This window comes from Octopus bimaculoides, chromosome 28, assembly GCF_001194135.2.
Source record: "Octopus bimaculoides isolate UCB-OBI-ISO-001 chromosome 28, ASM119413v2, whole genome shotgun sequence".
Taxonomy (NCBI): domain Eukaryota; kingdom Metazoa; phylum Mollusca; class Cephalopoda; order Octopoda; family Octopodidae; genus Octopus; species Octopus bimaculoides.
Genome location: NC_069008.1, coordinates 11905095 through 11919962, shown reverse-complemented (window position 1 = coordinate 11919962; position 14868 = coordinate 11905095). Strand labels below are relative to the sequence as shown.

At 36.7% G+C, this 14868-nt stretch overlaps 3 protein-coding genes across 5 annotated transcripts in view; all 3 read right to left on the bottom strand.

The window, feature by feature from the left end:
- Window positions 1–7825, bottom strand: LOC106873531 (zinc finger protein 271). Of its 3 annotated transcripts, none has more exons than XM_052977517.1 (2): window positions 7542–7825; window positions 1–2115 (listed from the first exon to the last, which is right to left on the bottom strand). In XM_052977517.1, exon 2 carries the CDS (start codon window positions 1394–1396, stop codon window positions 77–79), a length of 1320 nt encoding a protein of 439 aa, XP_052833477.1. In that variant the 5' UTR covers window positions 1397–2115; window positions 7542–7825; the 3' UTR covers window positions 1–76. The 3 variants fall into 3 exon arrangements, with proteins under 3 accessions (XP_052833477.1, XP_014776408.2, XP_052833478.1); XM_014920922.2 differs by lacking the exon at window positions 7542–7825 and adding an exon at window positions 6215–6348; XM_052977518.1 differs by lacking the exon at window positions 7542–7825 and adding an exon at window positions 5638–5736.
- Window positions 6199–7080, bottom strand: LOC128246989 (uncharacterized). Its single transcript, XM_052977769.1, has one exon. It carries the CDS (start codon window positions 7078–7080, stop codon window positions 6199–6201), a length of 882 nt encoding a protein of 293 aa, XP_052833729.1.
- A 5545-nt stretch (window positions 7826–13370) lies between the features above and the next one.
- The window catches only part of LOC128251189 (zinc finger protein 626-like), a 2593-nt gene continuing 1095 nt past the window's right edge, over window positions 13371–14868 (bottom strand). The window contains exon 2 of the mRNA XM_052977768.1: window positions 13371–13426. Coding sequence (XP_052833728.1) covers window positions 13371–13426 — 56 coding nt within the window. The remainder of the gene's footprint in view (window positions 13427–14868) is intronic.

The following is a 14868-nucleotide window of genomic DNA, read 5'->3' as shown; positions in this document are numbered from 1 at the left end:
AGTGTGTTTTAACAGGAATTTGGGAACAAAAGGGTTAAGAAGTGAGTAAAAAGATTCAAACTTGTTATTAACACAATTATGATTTAGTATGAATAGTCACATGTCTGGTTAAGTGACATTTTTGAGAAAATGATCTACCACAGACATCACAGTGATATGGCTTCTCTCCTGTATGAATACGTTTATGTCTATTTAAGTGCCCAGCTTCAGAGAATGATTTATTGCAGATATCACACTTATATGGTTTCTCTCCTGTATGAACACGATTGTGAGCAGTTAAGGCATATATCTGAGAGAATGATTTACCACAGATATCACAGCAATATGGCTTCTCTCCTGTATGAATATGTTTATGTGCAGTTAAGGAATGACTATAAGAGAATGATTTATCACAAGCATCACAGTGATATGGTTTCTCTCCAGTATGAATAAGCTTGTGTCTTGCTAAGTCACTATTTCCAGAGAATGATTCACTACAGAGAGAACACTGGTATGGCTTTTCTCCTGTATGAATACGCTTGTGAGTTGTCAGTACACTACACTGAGAGAATGACTTACCACAGATATTACAGTGATATGGTTTCTCTCCTGTATGAATACGCTTGTGAGTAGCTAAGTTATACGTTTGGGAAAACGATGTACCACAGATATCACAGTGATGTGGTTTCACTCCTTTATGAATACGTTTGTGTCTAGTTAAGGTATATCCACAAGAGAATGAACTGCCACAGATGTCACACTGATATGGTTTCTCTCCAGTATGAGAACGTTTGTGTTTAGACAAGATGCCAGTTTGAGAGAATGATTTACCACAGATATCACAATGAAATGGCCTCTCTCCGGTATGAACGCGCATATGTTTAGGTAAGTCACTACTTCTAGAGAATGACTTACCACAGACATCACAGTGATACGGTCTTTCACCTGTATGAATACGTCTGTGAACTGTTAGTCCACTATTTTGTGGGAATGATTTACCACAAATATCACAATAATATGGCTTTTCTACAGTGTGAATACGTTTGTGCTTACTTAAAATTCCATTTTCAGAGAATGATTTACCACAGACATCACACTGATATGGTTTCTCTCCTGTATGAATACGTTTGTGCTTAGTTAAGACTCCATTTTCTGAGAATGATTTACCACAGGTGTCACACTGGTAGGGCTTCTCTCCTGTATGAACACGTTTGTGAATAGCTACATATCCGTTTTGAGAGAATGATTTACCACAAATGTCACAATGATATGGTTTCTTTCCTGTATGAATATGTTTGTGTGTAGTCAAGTTTTTATTTTGAGAGAATGATTTGCCACATATATCACAGTGGTATGCCTTCTTTCCTGTATGAATACGTTTGTGCTTAATAAAGTCAGATTCAAGAGATGACAACATTTTTACAGATATCCTAACAACGTGATGATTTGCTTTTCACTTTTGACATCTCTTCTGGAAAATTGAAACGTTAAAAGTTCTTACATAATTTAGGTTTTCATTATTTTTTCCTTATCACATCATAGGTACACTTTTCTTTTCTGCCTTCCTTATAGTTTATTATTCATAAATATTTCAACTGTTATATTTCCATCAATTGCGATCTCTGTTGACATCACAAAATGTTGCAAACACCTTTGTAAATTCGTCCAAGTTTCACCCTTTAGCATCTAAACTGGCCATATCCAGCCAAAATATTCTCCTTGCTTTATGATCAAACTGGCCAGATCTGGTATCTCACACCTCCCACTAGAATGTCATTTTGAATATAAACAATCACATCATCGAAACCTCAAGGTTACAGGATAATGCAGGAATAAATGAGTAATTACATTTGACAGAGTAATCTTGTTGCTAAAGGGTTAAATAGAATACAAAATCATCTTCTAGAAATATTCCAGACAATGTAGAAGAAAAACATTGCTATTTCAGTTGCAAGAGGATTTGCCATAGACCAATTTTAGAAATTATAGAATATACTCAAGTAAATTTTGATCTGATTAACAATCAACACATGTTTTATGTAAGTAAAATATGTAACATTTTCCTTTGGTCTTCAACAGATGATGAATATTCATAATACATCTGATATAAGTCTTTGATACCAGTCACTGGATAATCTGAAATAATAAATAACAATGTAAGATATAGAACAAACACAAACAGTAGAGATACAAGAATATTTTACTACATTTCTAGGACAATAAACTGTTGAAATAAATATTAATCTGAACAACTGAATATCATTTTTTAAATTTGTTATCAAAATTGTGTGAAACCAACTTATTTGTAAACTATAAATTCTCTTTCAGACTTTTTCATACTTGCATGAGTTAGAATGTATTGAAGCAGACTTTCTGCAGCCAGATGCACTTCCAGTCACCAAGTAAAGTACTATTTTCTCAGGATCAGACATGTTTTCATGGAAAAGTGGATATGAAGGGCACTACTTGCATGACAGAGACACTCATTTACAATTACCACATGATGTTATGGTAAGGAGACAGTAAAACACACACACACACAAACATATATATATACAGGTCGTTGTTGACTTATAACCAATTGACTTTATGATGATTGGCACACCAGCTCCCAGGAGCAATAATAAATAGTCCAGTTGAAATCGAATGGGTTTAATTTCTTAGAAATTAACCTGTCTATGGGTGGAGTCAGCTAACAAATGCTTCCCCTAAGTTTGGTTATTGATCACCACTGGTTATCCCAAGTGTTGGATGAATATCTTGAGACATCAAGGAAACCTTGTATATGTTTATAAGCTGACCGCTTGAGACACCAAAATTTTTGACTAACATCAATATAACAGTGTAATACAGAATGGTTTGACTTTTGCCTGAGAATGCCCCTTAAGAATGTAAAAATATAGAACAGAGCTATGTAGGCCTATAGGCTGACTTACAACCAGTCAACTGGAACCAATTGTGATGTTATATATATAAATATATATATACACTGCCTTATCTACGAAACGTCTAGTTAGAATAGAGGCAGCTGATGAAGGATTTATTCCAAGTGGCTATCTGTTTTCCTATGTGTTCGTTGTTGTCTGTAGTTCATTGTCTTAACGTCCTGTACCCTGATATGCATCTATATACACATGTAGATGTAAGTATGTACATATACGTGTGTATACATGCATATATATTCTTTGTATTATATATACTACTACTACTAAAACTGTCCTTGCTTGCTTGTGTGCTTGTCTGTAATTTAATACAGCCAAACCAGTACATAATGGGAAAATGCTTTGAAAGTAAGGTACCATTGAACTGTGAATACAAATGGAATAAAACAGGTCTTGTGTGAATCAGACCATGATTTTCTGAAATACGCAGTTTTTTTCGGGTACTTTGAACTATTGGTGACCCAGCAGGTCATGGGCAGCCTAGTATATATATATATATATATATATATATATTACTGGGTGCTTTTATGCATATATATATAGATATAGATAGGCACAAAGGTGGCAGGAAGCTTGCTTCCCAACTACATAATTCCGGGTTCAGTCCCACAGCGTGGCACCTTGTGCAAGTGTCTTCTACTATAGCCTTGGGCTGACCAAAACCTTGTGAGTAGATTTGATAGACGGAAACTGAAAGAAGCCAGTCATATATAAGTGTGTGTGTGTATGTATTTTTGTCTGTGCTTATGTCCCCACCGCCACTTGACAACTGATGTTGATGTGTTTACGTCCCCTTCGGTAAAAGAAACTGGTAGAATAAGTACTAGGCTTACAAAGAATAAGTCCCGGGGTTAATTTGTTTGACTAAAGGTGGTGCTCCAGCATGGCTGCAATCAAATGATTGAAACATGTAAAAGAAAAAAAAATATGAGCGTGGCCGTTGCCAGTACTGCCTGACTGGCCTTCGTGCCGGTGGCACGTAAAAGCACCCACTACACTCTCGGAGTGGTTGGCGTTAGGAAGGGCATCCAGCTGTAGAAACTCTGCCAAATCAGATTAGAGCCTGGTGTAGCCATCTGGTTGCACCAGTCCTCAGTCAAATCGTCCAACCCATGCTAGCATGGAAAGCAGATCTTAAACGATGATGATGATCTATACACACACACACACTGAAGTATAGAAGTCTGATCTGAAGACAGTGAGCCTTACAAAGGAGATGATTAAGGACCGAGATACCTGGTGCATTGCTGTACTCAAGAAGACCCATCTGCCACAGCAGAATTGATCTTGGTGCTGGTGCCACATAAAAAGCACCCAGTAAACTCTGTGGAGTGGATGGCATTAGGAAGGGTGTCCAGCCATAGAAACCATACCAGATAATGGAGCCTGTGTGACCCTTGACCTTACCAGCTCTGGTCAAACTGTTGAACCCAACCCAACATGGAGAACAGCAGTTAAATGAGGATGATGATGACAACAGGCTTCATTCAGTTTCTGTTTACTAAATACACTCACAAGGCTACAGAGCTGACACTAGCCCAAGACGCCACACAGTGGGACTGAACCCTAAACCATATGGTTGGGAAGCAAACTTCTTAACCACCCAACCACATCTGTAAGGAAAATGAGAAACACAAACACAAAATGGACTTCGTTTCTCTTCATATGCTGCTACTTACTTAGAGTGTGTATATGCACAATTACAAAAATAAGATAAAGGCAGTCCAGCAGTAGCCATCCAATCAATATATAATTTTATAAACAAAGAAAAATACTGTTCACTTAAGAGGCACGACTTCAGGATCACTTGGCTGCTATTTCTAGTAAGTTAAGCGACTCTAGAGAGGCCTTCCTTTTATAGTTTGGAGTAAACTTAGTTGTTTAGTCCAAGATCAGTCCTGGTCAAACAGAAATATGGGTGAAAGGCGTTCCAATCATGACCAGCCTAGCTTTTTGTATATCAGCAATAATGTTGTCCAATAAATGATTTCTTTAAGATAGTACAGCTTGATTTCAGAGATATTTGGCAGTTATTTCTAGCAGGCTAAATAGCCTAAGTAGAAGTGCCTCTATTAAACACTATTGCTGTTGTTGGCGATCCTATAACCGTGAGTCCGCTGCCCTAACCACTGGGCCATTGCACCTCCACTTCTATTAAACACTAAGACCAGTCAATTATACATTTATATCACCCTACATCAGTGGTTCCCAACTCGGGTCCATATAAGATTTGAAGGGTGGGGGTTCACAACAGTATTTCAAGAGCCCCTGAAAAAATTTTGCTTTAAATGTATGAATTGGTGTATATTGCAAGAAACTAGGTTTTTTATTTCCTCCACCATTTTACTAAGTTCAACCTACATAAGTTAATGTGGGTAATTAGCACACGTGTACCAGTTGTGTATATAAATTAGGGTTAGGGAAGTTTTTTAGCCGCTGTCCCGCAAGTAATTTTTTAAAACAAAGTAAATAAAAGCTGTTATGGTAACTTGACACACTTTTTATGTTTTTTTTAAAAAAAACAGCATCCAATGATTTTTTTTAAACAGTATGTAATGGCTTTTTTAAACAGTGGCAATCACCGGCAGTTTTTGTTGCCTTTCCCCAGTCCCACCTTGCTCTATGCCTTATCCTCTCTAGAAAAAGGCGACGAAAACTACCGAAGATTAGCTGAAAGATTAGCCGAAGATTAGCTGTCAGAAGTGAAAGTGCTCACTGCTAGTGAAGTATCTGTCTGTTGCTGGCCTGTCGATTCTTTGGCTACTGACAGCTAATACCATGACTGGCCGGAGCGAGCTATATGTCTGTCTGTCTGTCTCTCTATCTATCTATCTATTACTCGAAAGTTATTGGAACAAATTCGACACCTATATCCATGCGTTTGAAAACACAACACAGAGTATAAGGGTACTCGCGTCCGCGCTAGCTAGTCGTGAGTGGTCGATCCTATTATTTTTAAACTTCAAACTTCATTTGTTTTCTATTTTGATAAATTCTCTCTGTTGAAAATTATATTTTTATATTTTAAATAATTTGCAATTTCAGGAAATATGTTTTTGCTTTCATAACAAATAAAGAAATTGAATATCACACAGTTCTTGCAATTCGTTCGAAAATGCCGAGAGTCGTCAATTAATATTGGAAGAATGCAGTGTATAATGTTCAAAATGCAAAAGAAAATATGTGTTATATGGACAAAGAAATGGACACGCAACATTAGATTGTATACTCTTGGCACAATTGAATAAAATCTTCCACCAAACAATAAAATAAAATGTTACTTGAATGCGAACCATTCTGAAAGATGTTTGAAAATGTTTTCAAAACATTCATTTCCAGTTTTGCCATATTGTTCCCGCCAAAGAAATTCGTCCAAATATGATTCAATCATGTCTGTTTGTTCCCCCATCATATGCTTAAAATGTCGTTTTGCGTTTTTCCAATAGCATTTCACCGAATCGGTATGAACATTAGGATCGACAAAGTTTTCGGTTTGGTTCACTTTGAAATGAGTGTATTTTGGTGTCACATCTATTTCACTAATCCCGTTGTACGCACTCCAACAATTCGAATATATAATCGTCCCTGGTTTGATATATCTTCTAAAAAGTGGTAGAAGAGTTTCAGAAGAATGGTCAGGTACAAAGACTAAAAACCCTTTTTTGTCTTTTCTGTCCCATCCTCCAAAAACCCACCTCTCCTGTGACGTTCTCCCTCTATTGCACTTTTGCTTGCACATCTTAGGTTCGTCTATTTCAACGATGTGCCCAAGTCCACCAATTTGGTAGGGGTTACGCACAAGATAATTGCTTGTAATGTCCCTCATGTACTGATACCATTGAACAACAGTAGATTTTGAAAGACCGGTCATCTCGGACGATGGATGTACGGCTATATTTTGGGACCAGAGATAACTGAGAAGAATAAAGTCCTGTAGTCGCAATTTCGAATTTTCCAGAAACGAAAACTTCTTAATGGACTCTTTTATAGCTTTATGTTTGGGACAACGAAATATCTTCCCTTCCTTCTGCTTTATCAATGTCATTTCCTTCTGGCAAATTGAACATTGGGGAGCAACACTGTTTAGAACTTTCTTCTCCTTCAGAAATGAATATGCCGCATCGTAATCTTCAATATATGGTAATATATTGTAAATCATTTTTAAAATCAATGACCAATATCGTACGTCCAGAAATTTAAGCGAACTGCTAACCACAAGGCTTTCCGTAGAAATGATTTTTCCCGCTCAGTGCACAGCCAAATCAATGGTAACATGTGCGCATTTAGCGATTTGCATTGTAGCATCGACTACTCACGACTACCTAGAGCGGAAGAACGAGTGCGCGCACCGGGACCACTCTTCTGAAATAGTACCTCGGTTGCTACTTCACTTACTCTTTTTACACACCAAGGTCGCATGAAATTAGCAATATTATTCATTTCCTCCTAGATATACTTGCCATAAAATGTCCACCTTATCTTGCACTCATTGCAGGTTCGCTACCTGTGTCACACAACATCAAACGGACTTATCATTTCACTAGTGATTCTCACATTTCCTGATATATTTTACTCGTTATTCTCCGAAATTGTTTACAGTAGAATATATTTTAGTCTTACCTCGAATAACAGCTTCCTACTTTCGGTTGCATCAAGGAAACTTGAACAGAATAAACAAGTACGAACCTGCTGCTCCTGGCGCCAAAACCATTTCACGGATCCACGCGCAGGTTCTTTGTTTACTTTTGGATATCACTTCCGCTTTTTATTTCGGACCGTAACAACTGATCGTTCGATGCTTGCCTTGTACTCTGGCATTATTGTTATATTATTTATACCATGTCCCACTTAAAATCAAGAGATGCTATAAGCAAGGGTGGCCAAACTTACTTAACGTAAGAGCTACATCCGATAAAGTTCTGATGTCTGAGAGCTGAAAGTCACGAAAATATACACTCTTGTTTACATTTGTGCGTGTTTGTGTCCTGCATCTTGAATCGATCAAATATATACTAGACCTGACAAAATTAGGGTGGATCAAAAAATAGGTGGTCGTGAGTAGTCGATGCTACAATGCAAATCACTAGATGCGCGCATGCTACCATTGATTTGGCTGTGTGCTCGACAGAAAACCTTGTGGTAAGCAGTTCGCTTAAATTTCCGGACGTGCGATATCGATCAAACACATTCAGGGCAGTGCTCCAGCATGGCCACTATCTAATGACAGAAACCAGTAAAGTAAAAGGGAGAAGTTCAGATGGAAGCGCGGCTTTTAACACCGTGTTAATCTTTTTCCAATTTTTTTTTTTCCGATTTTGTGTTCGACTATATCTCATACAATTTTACACACATTTAAATCCCACCCCCTATAATATCCTCAAAGTTTGAGATTTTTGTATTCCTTTTTTTAAAATCCAAGTTATTAGACTGCCTTTGTTTCTCCTCATTATTAAAAATTAATTCTGAAGTCGAAACTTAAACAAAACTGCAAACACAGACAAGAGAAGAAACAAACGACATACATGTTCGTGATGTTTATCAGAAAGATGAAGCCCTACATATTCTGAAATTGGGAAAGTGACTGAAATTCCTTGACAATTTGTCTCTCTGAAAGCTTAAAACTGTCTCAGTAAGATCAGAAATAATCTTATCCTTCCCCTTGCAGAGACAAGTCGCGAGTTTATAGATGATTCATAATATCAGTAATGAACAAATGTTGCACGTTCATCACTTACTATTTGAAGGTAGAATTTTCTTGTTTTTCTTTAAAAAAAGTAATAATAGGTTCCAACAGATTCGCAAACCTACTCAAAATATCGCTGGTCGATAACCAACTCACAAGCTTCAGTTCTTCAATAAATTTTCAGAACTGTTGGTGGGTTTTCCTATTTAAACACGAAATTCACAATTGTGAATACAGAATTCATTGCATCTTCATACTTGAAGAATCTGGCTACAAGGGGTTCACAATGAATAATACAATGAACAGGGAGAAACTCTGGAAAGCTAGGATCGCTTTTCATAAGCACAATTAATCCTGCATTTTTCCCAGTCATTACAAGTGCGCCATCTGCTGCAACACCGACCTAGCTTATTCAGTAGAGTACCAGCATTTGTTAAGGTACTCTCAAGCACATTTTTTGTGTCAATACCACAAGTTGTTTCTTTTAATTCCACTAAATCCAACATCTCTTCTTTTACAATGAACTCAGAAGAAATATAAACAAAAAACTGGCAGTTGTGGGCAGTGGCAACTTGTAGATAAAATTAGGGTGGGTGCTGCTTCAGAAAATTTTTAGCTGTTGTTTTAATATTGTGTAAAAGGAAACAAACATATAAAAAGAATATTTATATATAAACTTAATTGGTTCACGTTTTAGCCACTGTCAGGTAGTGTGTTTAATTTGTTCACTGAAAACCACCACGAATTTCCCTTGTTTTTCAAAAATTCTCACTAAATCACAAAATAAAGGGGTGGGTGTACCCTATTTTTCAAATCCTGGCAGCAACACTGAAGCTGGAATTAGGATAATAATCTAATTCTACACTTAATCACATTCAAGAATATAAACGCGTTTTTAAGCACAACACGTGGAGTCAAAAAGAAACACTACCTTTTATCAGCACTGCATGAACGTCAGTGCTGTCTCTCCCTAGTGTGAAGCTTCCTATCTCAGACATGTGAGCATGTGCACAACAGCCAAACACTGTGTCGCTGGAACTGTGAAGTGCACAGTTCTATACAAGGATTTTCTATTTTTTCATAAACTAGGGGATAGCTACTGACATTAAGCTTAAGGATTATACAATGTACAAGAAAGAATTAAAGAAAAAGGACTCATTACATTGAATGTTATCGATAACATTTCCACTTGATAGTATCGAGTGGAAATAGCGGGTGCTGCAGTTCTGCAGTGCCTATATATGAGCTGCCACTGGTTGTGGGTTGTCTTGTACATCAGTTGAATGCAAGGGAATTTCAAAAATCATTTTCCCTGATCTGAGGAGTATGCATTCTTTAGTGTGGTGTGAAACTGGTGTTTGAGCTTTTAGTCACTGAAGTTTCATGTTATTTGAATCAAATGCTGCAACAATTGCAGCTATATTCTTTTGAACAAATTCCCCATCAGAATATGGGCGTTTAGCATGAACAATATTCCTCAATACAATTAAACTGGCTCCAATCACTGTATTTTTCTCTCCCACTCTGGCTTAAAATTTCTGCTTTCATCTTCATATCTTTGTTTTTTACAACTTGGTGATGCTGTCTTCCTTCACAAATTTTCCCCAGAGATTTTGAAACAAACCTAGTATCCAAAGTGTATCTACTAGGTATGAACGGTCAAACAGCTTGTACTAAGCTGTGCTAATGTATGTGACCAGAGTGCAGTCAAGGCTAGAGTAGCAAAGTTATCTGCAACCAGTTTCATCCTCTCTCTGTGCATGCAAATGTTTGACCCTCTTACCCACAACATCAGTCTTCTGATATTCTGTAACCCTCTGCCTCCTTACCATTCCTGCCCTTTGCACTAAAGAACAATGCCTCGCTCAGATCTAGCATTATCATTAACAATTGGTTGTTATTCATTGCTCTATGAACGGTCAGGGATCCATCATCAAGTAAAGTAATTATTGAGTCAATACTTACTGCTTATTTATTTCAGTCATTTGACTGTGGCCATGCTGGAGCACTGCTTTTAGTTGAACAAATTGACCCCAGGACTTATTCTTTGTAAGCCTAGTACTTATTCTATCGGTCTTTTTTGCCAAACTGCTAAGTTATGGGGATGTAAACACACCAACATTAGTTGTCAAGCGATGGTGGTGGGGGACAAACACAGATACATATATATATATATGACAGGCTTCTTTTAGTTTCTGTCTACCAAATCTACTTACAAGGCTTTGGTTGGCCCGAGGCTACAGTAGAAGACATTTGCCCAAGGTGCCATTCAGTGGGACTGAACCTGGGACTATGTGGTTGGTAAGCAAGCTACTTACCACACAGCCAATCCTGCGCCTATGTCAATATTGTTCTTAGTTAATGCAACAACGGTCATTGTGTAAAGCAAACCAAAACAAGTACTGAAAAATAAACAACAGTAGCGACATCAAATAAATTTTCCCATCTTGGCATCTTGGGCAAGTGCCTTCTACTATAGCCTTGGGCCGACCAATGCCTTGTGAGTGGATTTGGTAGACGGAAACTGAAAGAAACCCGTCGTATATATCTATATATATATATGTATGTGTTTGTGTGTCTGTGTTTGTCCCCCCAACATTGCTTGACAACTGATGGTGGTGTGTTTACATCCCCCGTAACTTAGCAGTTCGGCAAAAGAGACCGATAGAATAAGTACTAGGCTTCCAAAGAATAAGTCCTGGGGTCGATTTGCTCGACTAAAAGGTGGTGCTCCAGCATGGCCGCAGTCAAATGACTGAAACAAGTAAAGAGTATTTAATGTCATTTACAAATGTATGCGACACATTTGAGCTTGTTTTGAAAGAGAGTGATGAAAATAACATTCTACATGCTAATAACACTCTTTCTTATACAATTATATGAATCTACCTGGGTAGAATTTGAACGGGAAATATGCTGAGAAAGTTAAAGAGCACAATACTAAAATAGCAAGGGTGAATATTTTTTAACAAAATCATTACAATTATGTATTTGGTCTTATTTGAAATAGTTGGGGAATGCCATTCTCCCTTCCTGCAAAAATAAGAAACATTGTTCCCACAACACTATACTGGTATCAGTTCATATCCAATAAATAATTGGAAAGCTTGAATTGTATTTAATTTAAATATTGTGATAAAAAAGATCTGAGCTTAAATACATTCCATCAGCCATGTATATTAATGATCAAAGAGCCACAGTTTGGCAATTGGTGCTGTAATACAGACTGTCATTATTCAGATAGAAAAATAATACATTCTAGACCACAAAAGCTACACATGCTGTAGTGCTGTCTCATGCCAGTGTTGTGGTAACATTTCTCATCTACCACATACAATTAAAACAATATCCTTCTTAAAATATTTCTCAACCACCATATCTTTTACAAAACATTTCTCAACCACTTCATTCAATCCCTGACTTATGAAGAATATTCACCAAGAGGAAATAATGAAGTAAAAATTAAGGATTCTGGGCCTCAGTGCTGAAATGACAAAACACTAACTAGATGCAGTGAAATAAACATAGCCAACCCACATTAGTGCTATTTCCTCTAAGATTTTGCTGGAATTTGCATTGTGTAAAAATCTTATATTTCTTTTCAAAGTATGAGTGCATCCATGCAAATAGTTATCAATCAAATTTCTTCAATTAAAAATATCGAATTTCCTTTTGAAAGCTTCATGAACAAATTTTATTTTCCTTCCTTTCCTAATTGTAAAACATGTAAACGTATACAGGCATGCAGTTCAGACAAAGTGCAAAATAAACTTTAAAACATTGATGAAGATTCACAAATTATACCATCCAATTTGCATTTATATTAAATTGAAAGTGATACTGACACAATTGCAAATTCACATTCAGGAATCATGCCACAGATAAAAGACATGGTAAATATATATAAATATAAACAAACATCAGTGACATTCCCTTGATGGGATATAGAAATATACGAATGCCCTAGTATTTGTATTGGGATAAATGGAGCCAATCACAACCATTCAATGTGGATGTTGAACTCTTCATAATATTTACGGACAGGATTGACATGCACAGCCAGGTTAGAAATGGTATTGAGACCAGAGAGCGTTGTATTGGTTGGCTGGAATTTGTAGACATGGCACTACTAAAAATGTCGGAAAGTAATCACCAACATGCACTTGATAGGTTTGCTGTTGAGTACTGCCTAGCAGGAATGAAAACCAGAGCCATGAAGATTGTATATGTGACTGGAGGTCCATTGAAGCCGGTGGAGAAGTTCAAGTATCTTGGGGTCGTTTTCAGGAGTGATGGGAGCCAGAAGACTGAATCAAGTGCAAGAATTGCAGGAGTTTGAGCAATAAGGTGCCAGCTTCAGAATTTGATCATTAAAAGGGAGGTGGGAGTAAAAAGCAAACTTGCTATCTTCAATTCGATGTTCATGTCTGCCCTTACGGTAATGAATTTTGGTTAATGACTGAAAGAGTAATATCACAAATGCTAGTGGCCAAGTTGGGATTCCTCTGATGGGTCTGTGGAGTAATGTTGAGATTAGAGATCACAGCTCTGATACCAGATACATGTAGTAAGAATGTATCAGGAAAGAATTGCTGCAGAAGTTTTTTCAGGCAAATCTAACAAACAGGACCACCAGCAAGATGACTGCATAACATTTATGAACTTGGCTAATCTTGCTTGGGGATCAAGCAGAATCAATGGGAGATAATTCCTTCTGACAAGACCTGATGGAAAGAGTGCTTGAGGACTCTGCCCCTGCGACCCTCTCAGGTATAAGAGGGTGAAGATGAGATGAGATGAAACCGGAATATGCATAAGACACCTGAAAGAATGCATAAAAAATTGAAAATATTTGTTAGATATCATCCACATAACTTATTATAACATGATGGAATATAATATTCTGAACTTTGTTTATTATTTCTAACAGTGATAACTGTAATTGTATAGGGATGTTATACCTTCCAACAATATGTTTCTCACCTATTTATGCACACGTCATCACCCTCTTTTTGTGTTCATATCCTATGCTGGCATGGGTCAGATGCACAATATCAAATAAATCAATGGTATCTTGATCCTGGAAGTGTGTCAGAAGGTGTATACATAAGTATTCTGAAGGAATGCTTTTATTAAAAATATCATAGACATAAGTTATAGCACTAATATACAGTGGTAGTTATATAAAACAGTATTGATCCTGATACAACACTGGTATACCTTTCCTGTGTGAATACATTAATGGTTGAGTAAAATATGTTTTCAAAGAATGAGTTTTGACATTTGTATTTAACATAACCCAGCGACATCTACTGCTTAACCCTTTAGCATTCAGATTACTTTGTCATAAGTAATCCTTATTTATTCACATTAAAAAAAATTTATCTGGTATTATCTTGTAGCTTCAGCATGTGAAGGATGTAATTGTTTGTTTTTAGAATGACATTGCAGGGTAGGTGTGAGTTGCTGGCTCTGGCCAGTTTGAGTATAAAATGGGTAGAATATTTGGGCCAGATACAGCCAGTTTGAATGCTAAAGGATTAAATTTTGCTGATCAAATTAAGAGTTGTTTTTTCTGTTGGTGTATACAGAAATTTCATGAATATTGTAAAGCATCATCCATAAAATTGCATGATATACTAATATGAAAAAGGAAAAGATGAATTTGATCAAGAAACTCTTGTGAACAAAAATCACTAAGCAGAGAATTGTATCAATATTAATATTTATAAATATTGATGATAATTTCTCACTGTGGGTTGGTAAAATTACTAGATTACTCCACAAGTATAAAAAAATAAGAAAATTATTAGATATACTAACAAGAAAAAGGCAAAAAATTATTTGATCAACAAAAATGAAGCTGTACATTTCATGTGTTGTCTTTCTCAGGAGCTTATCTTCAACAATGACACAGTTACTGTTCTTTATGACTATACACATGTCTAGTTAAATTACTTTTCTGAGAGAATGATTTATCACAAATATCACAGTGATATGGCTTCTCACCTGTATGAATACGTTTGTGAGCAGTTAAATCACCATTTTGGAAGAATGATTTACCACAGATATAACAGGGATATGGTTTTTCCCCCGTATGAATACGTTTGTGTCTTGTTACATCACTACTTCCACAGAATGATCTACCACAGATATCACAGTGATATGGTTTCTCACCTGTATGGATACGGTTGTGTTTTGTTAAGTCACTGCTTCCAGAGAATGATTTACCACAAATATCACAGTGATATGGTTTCTCTCCTC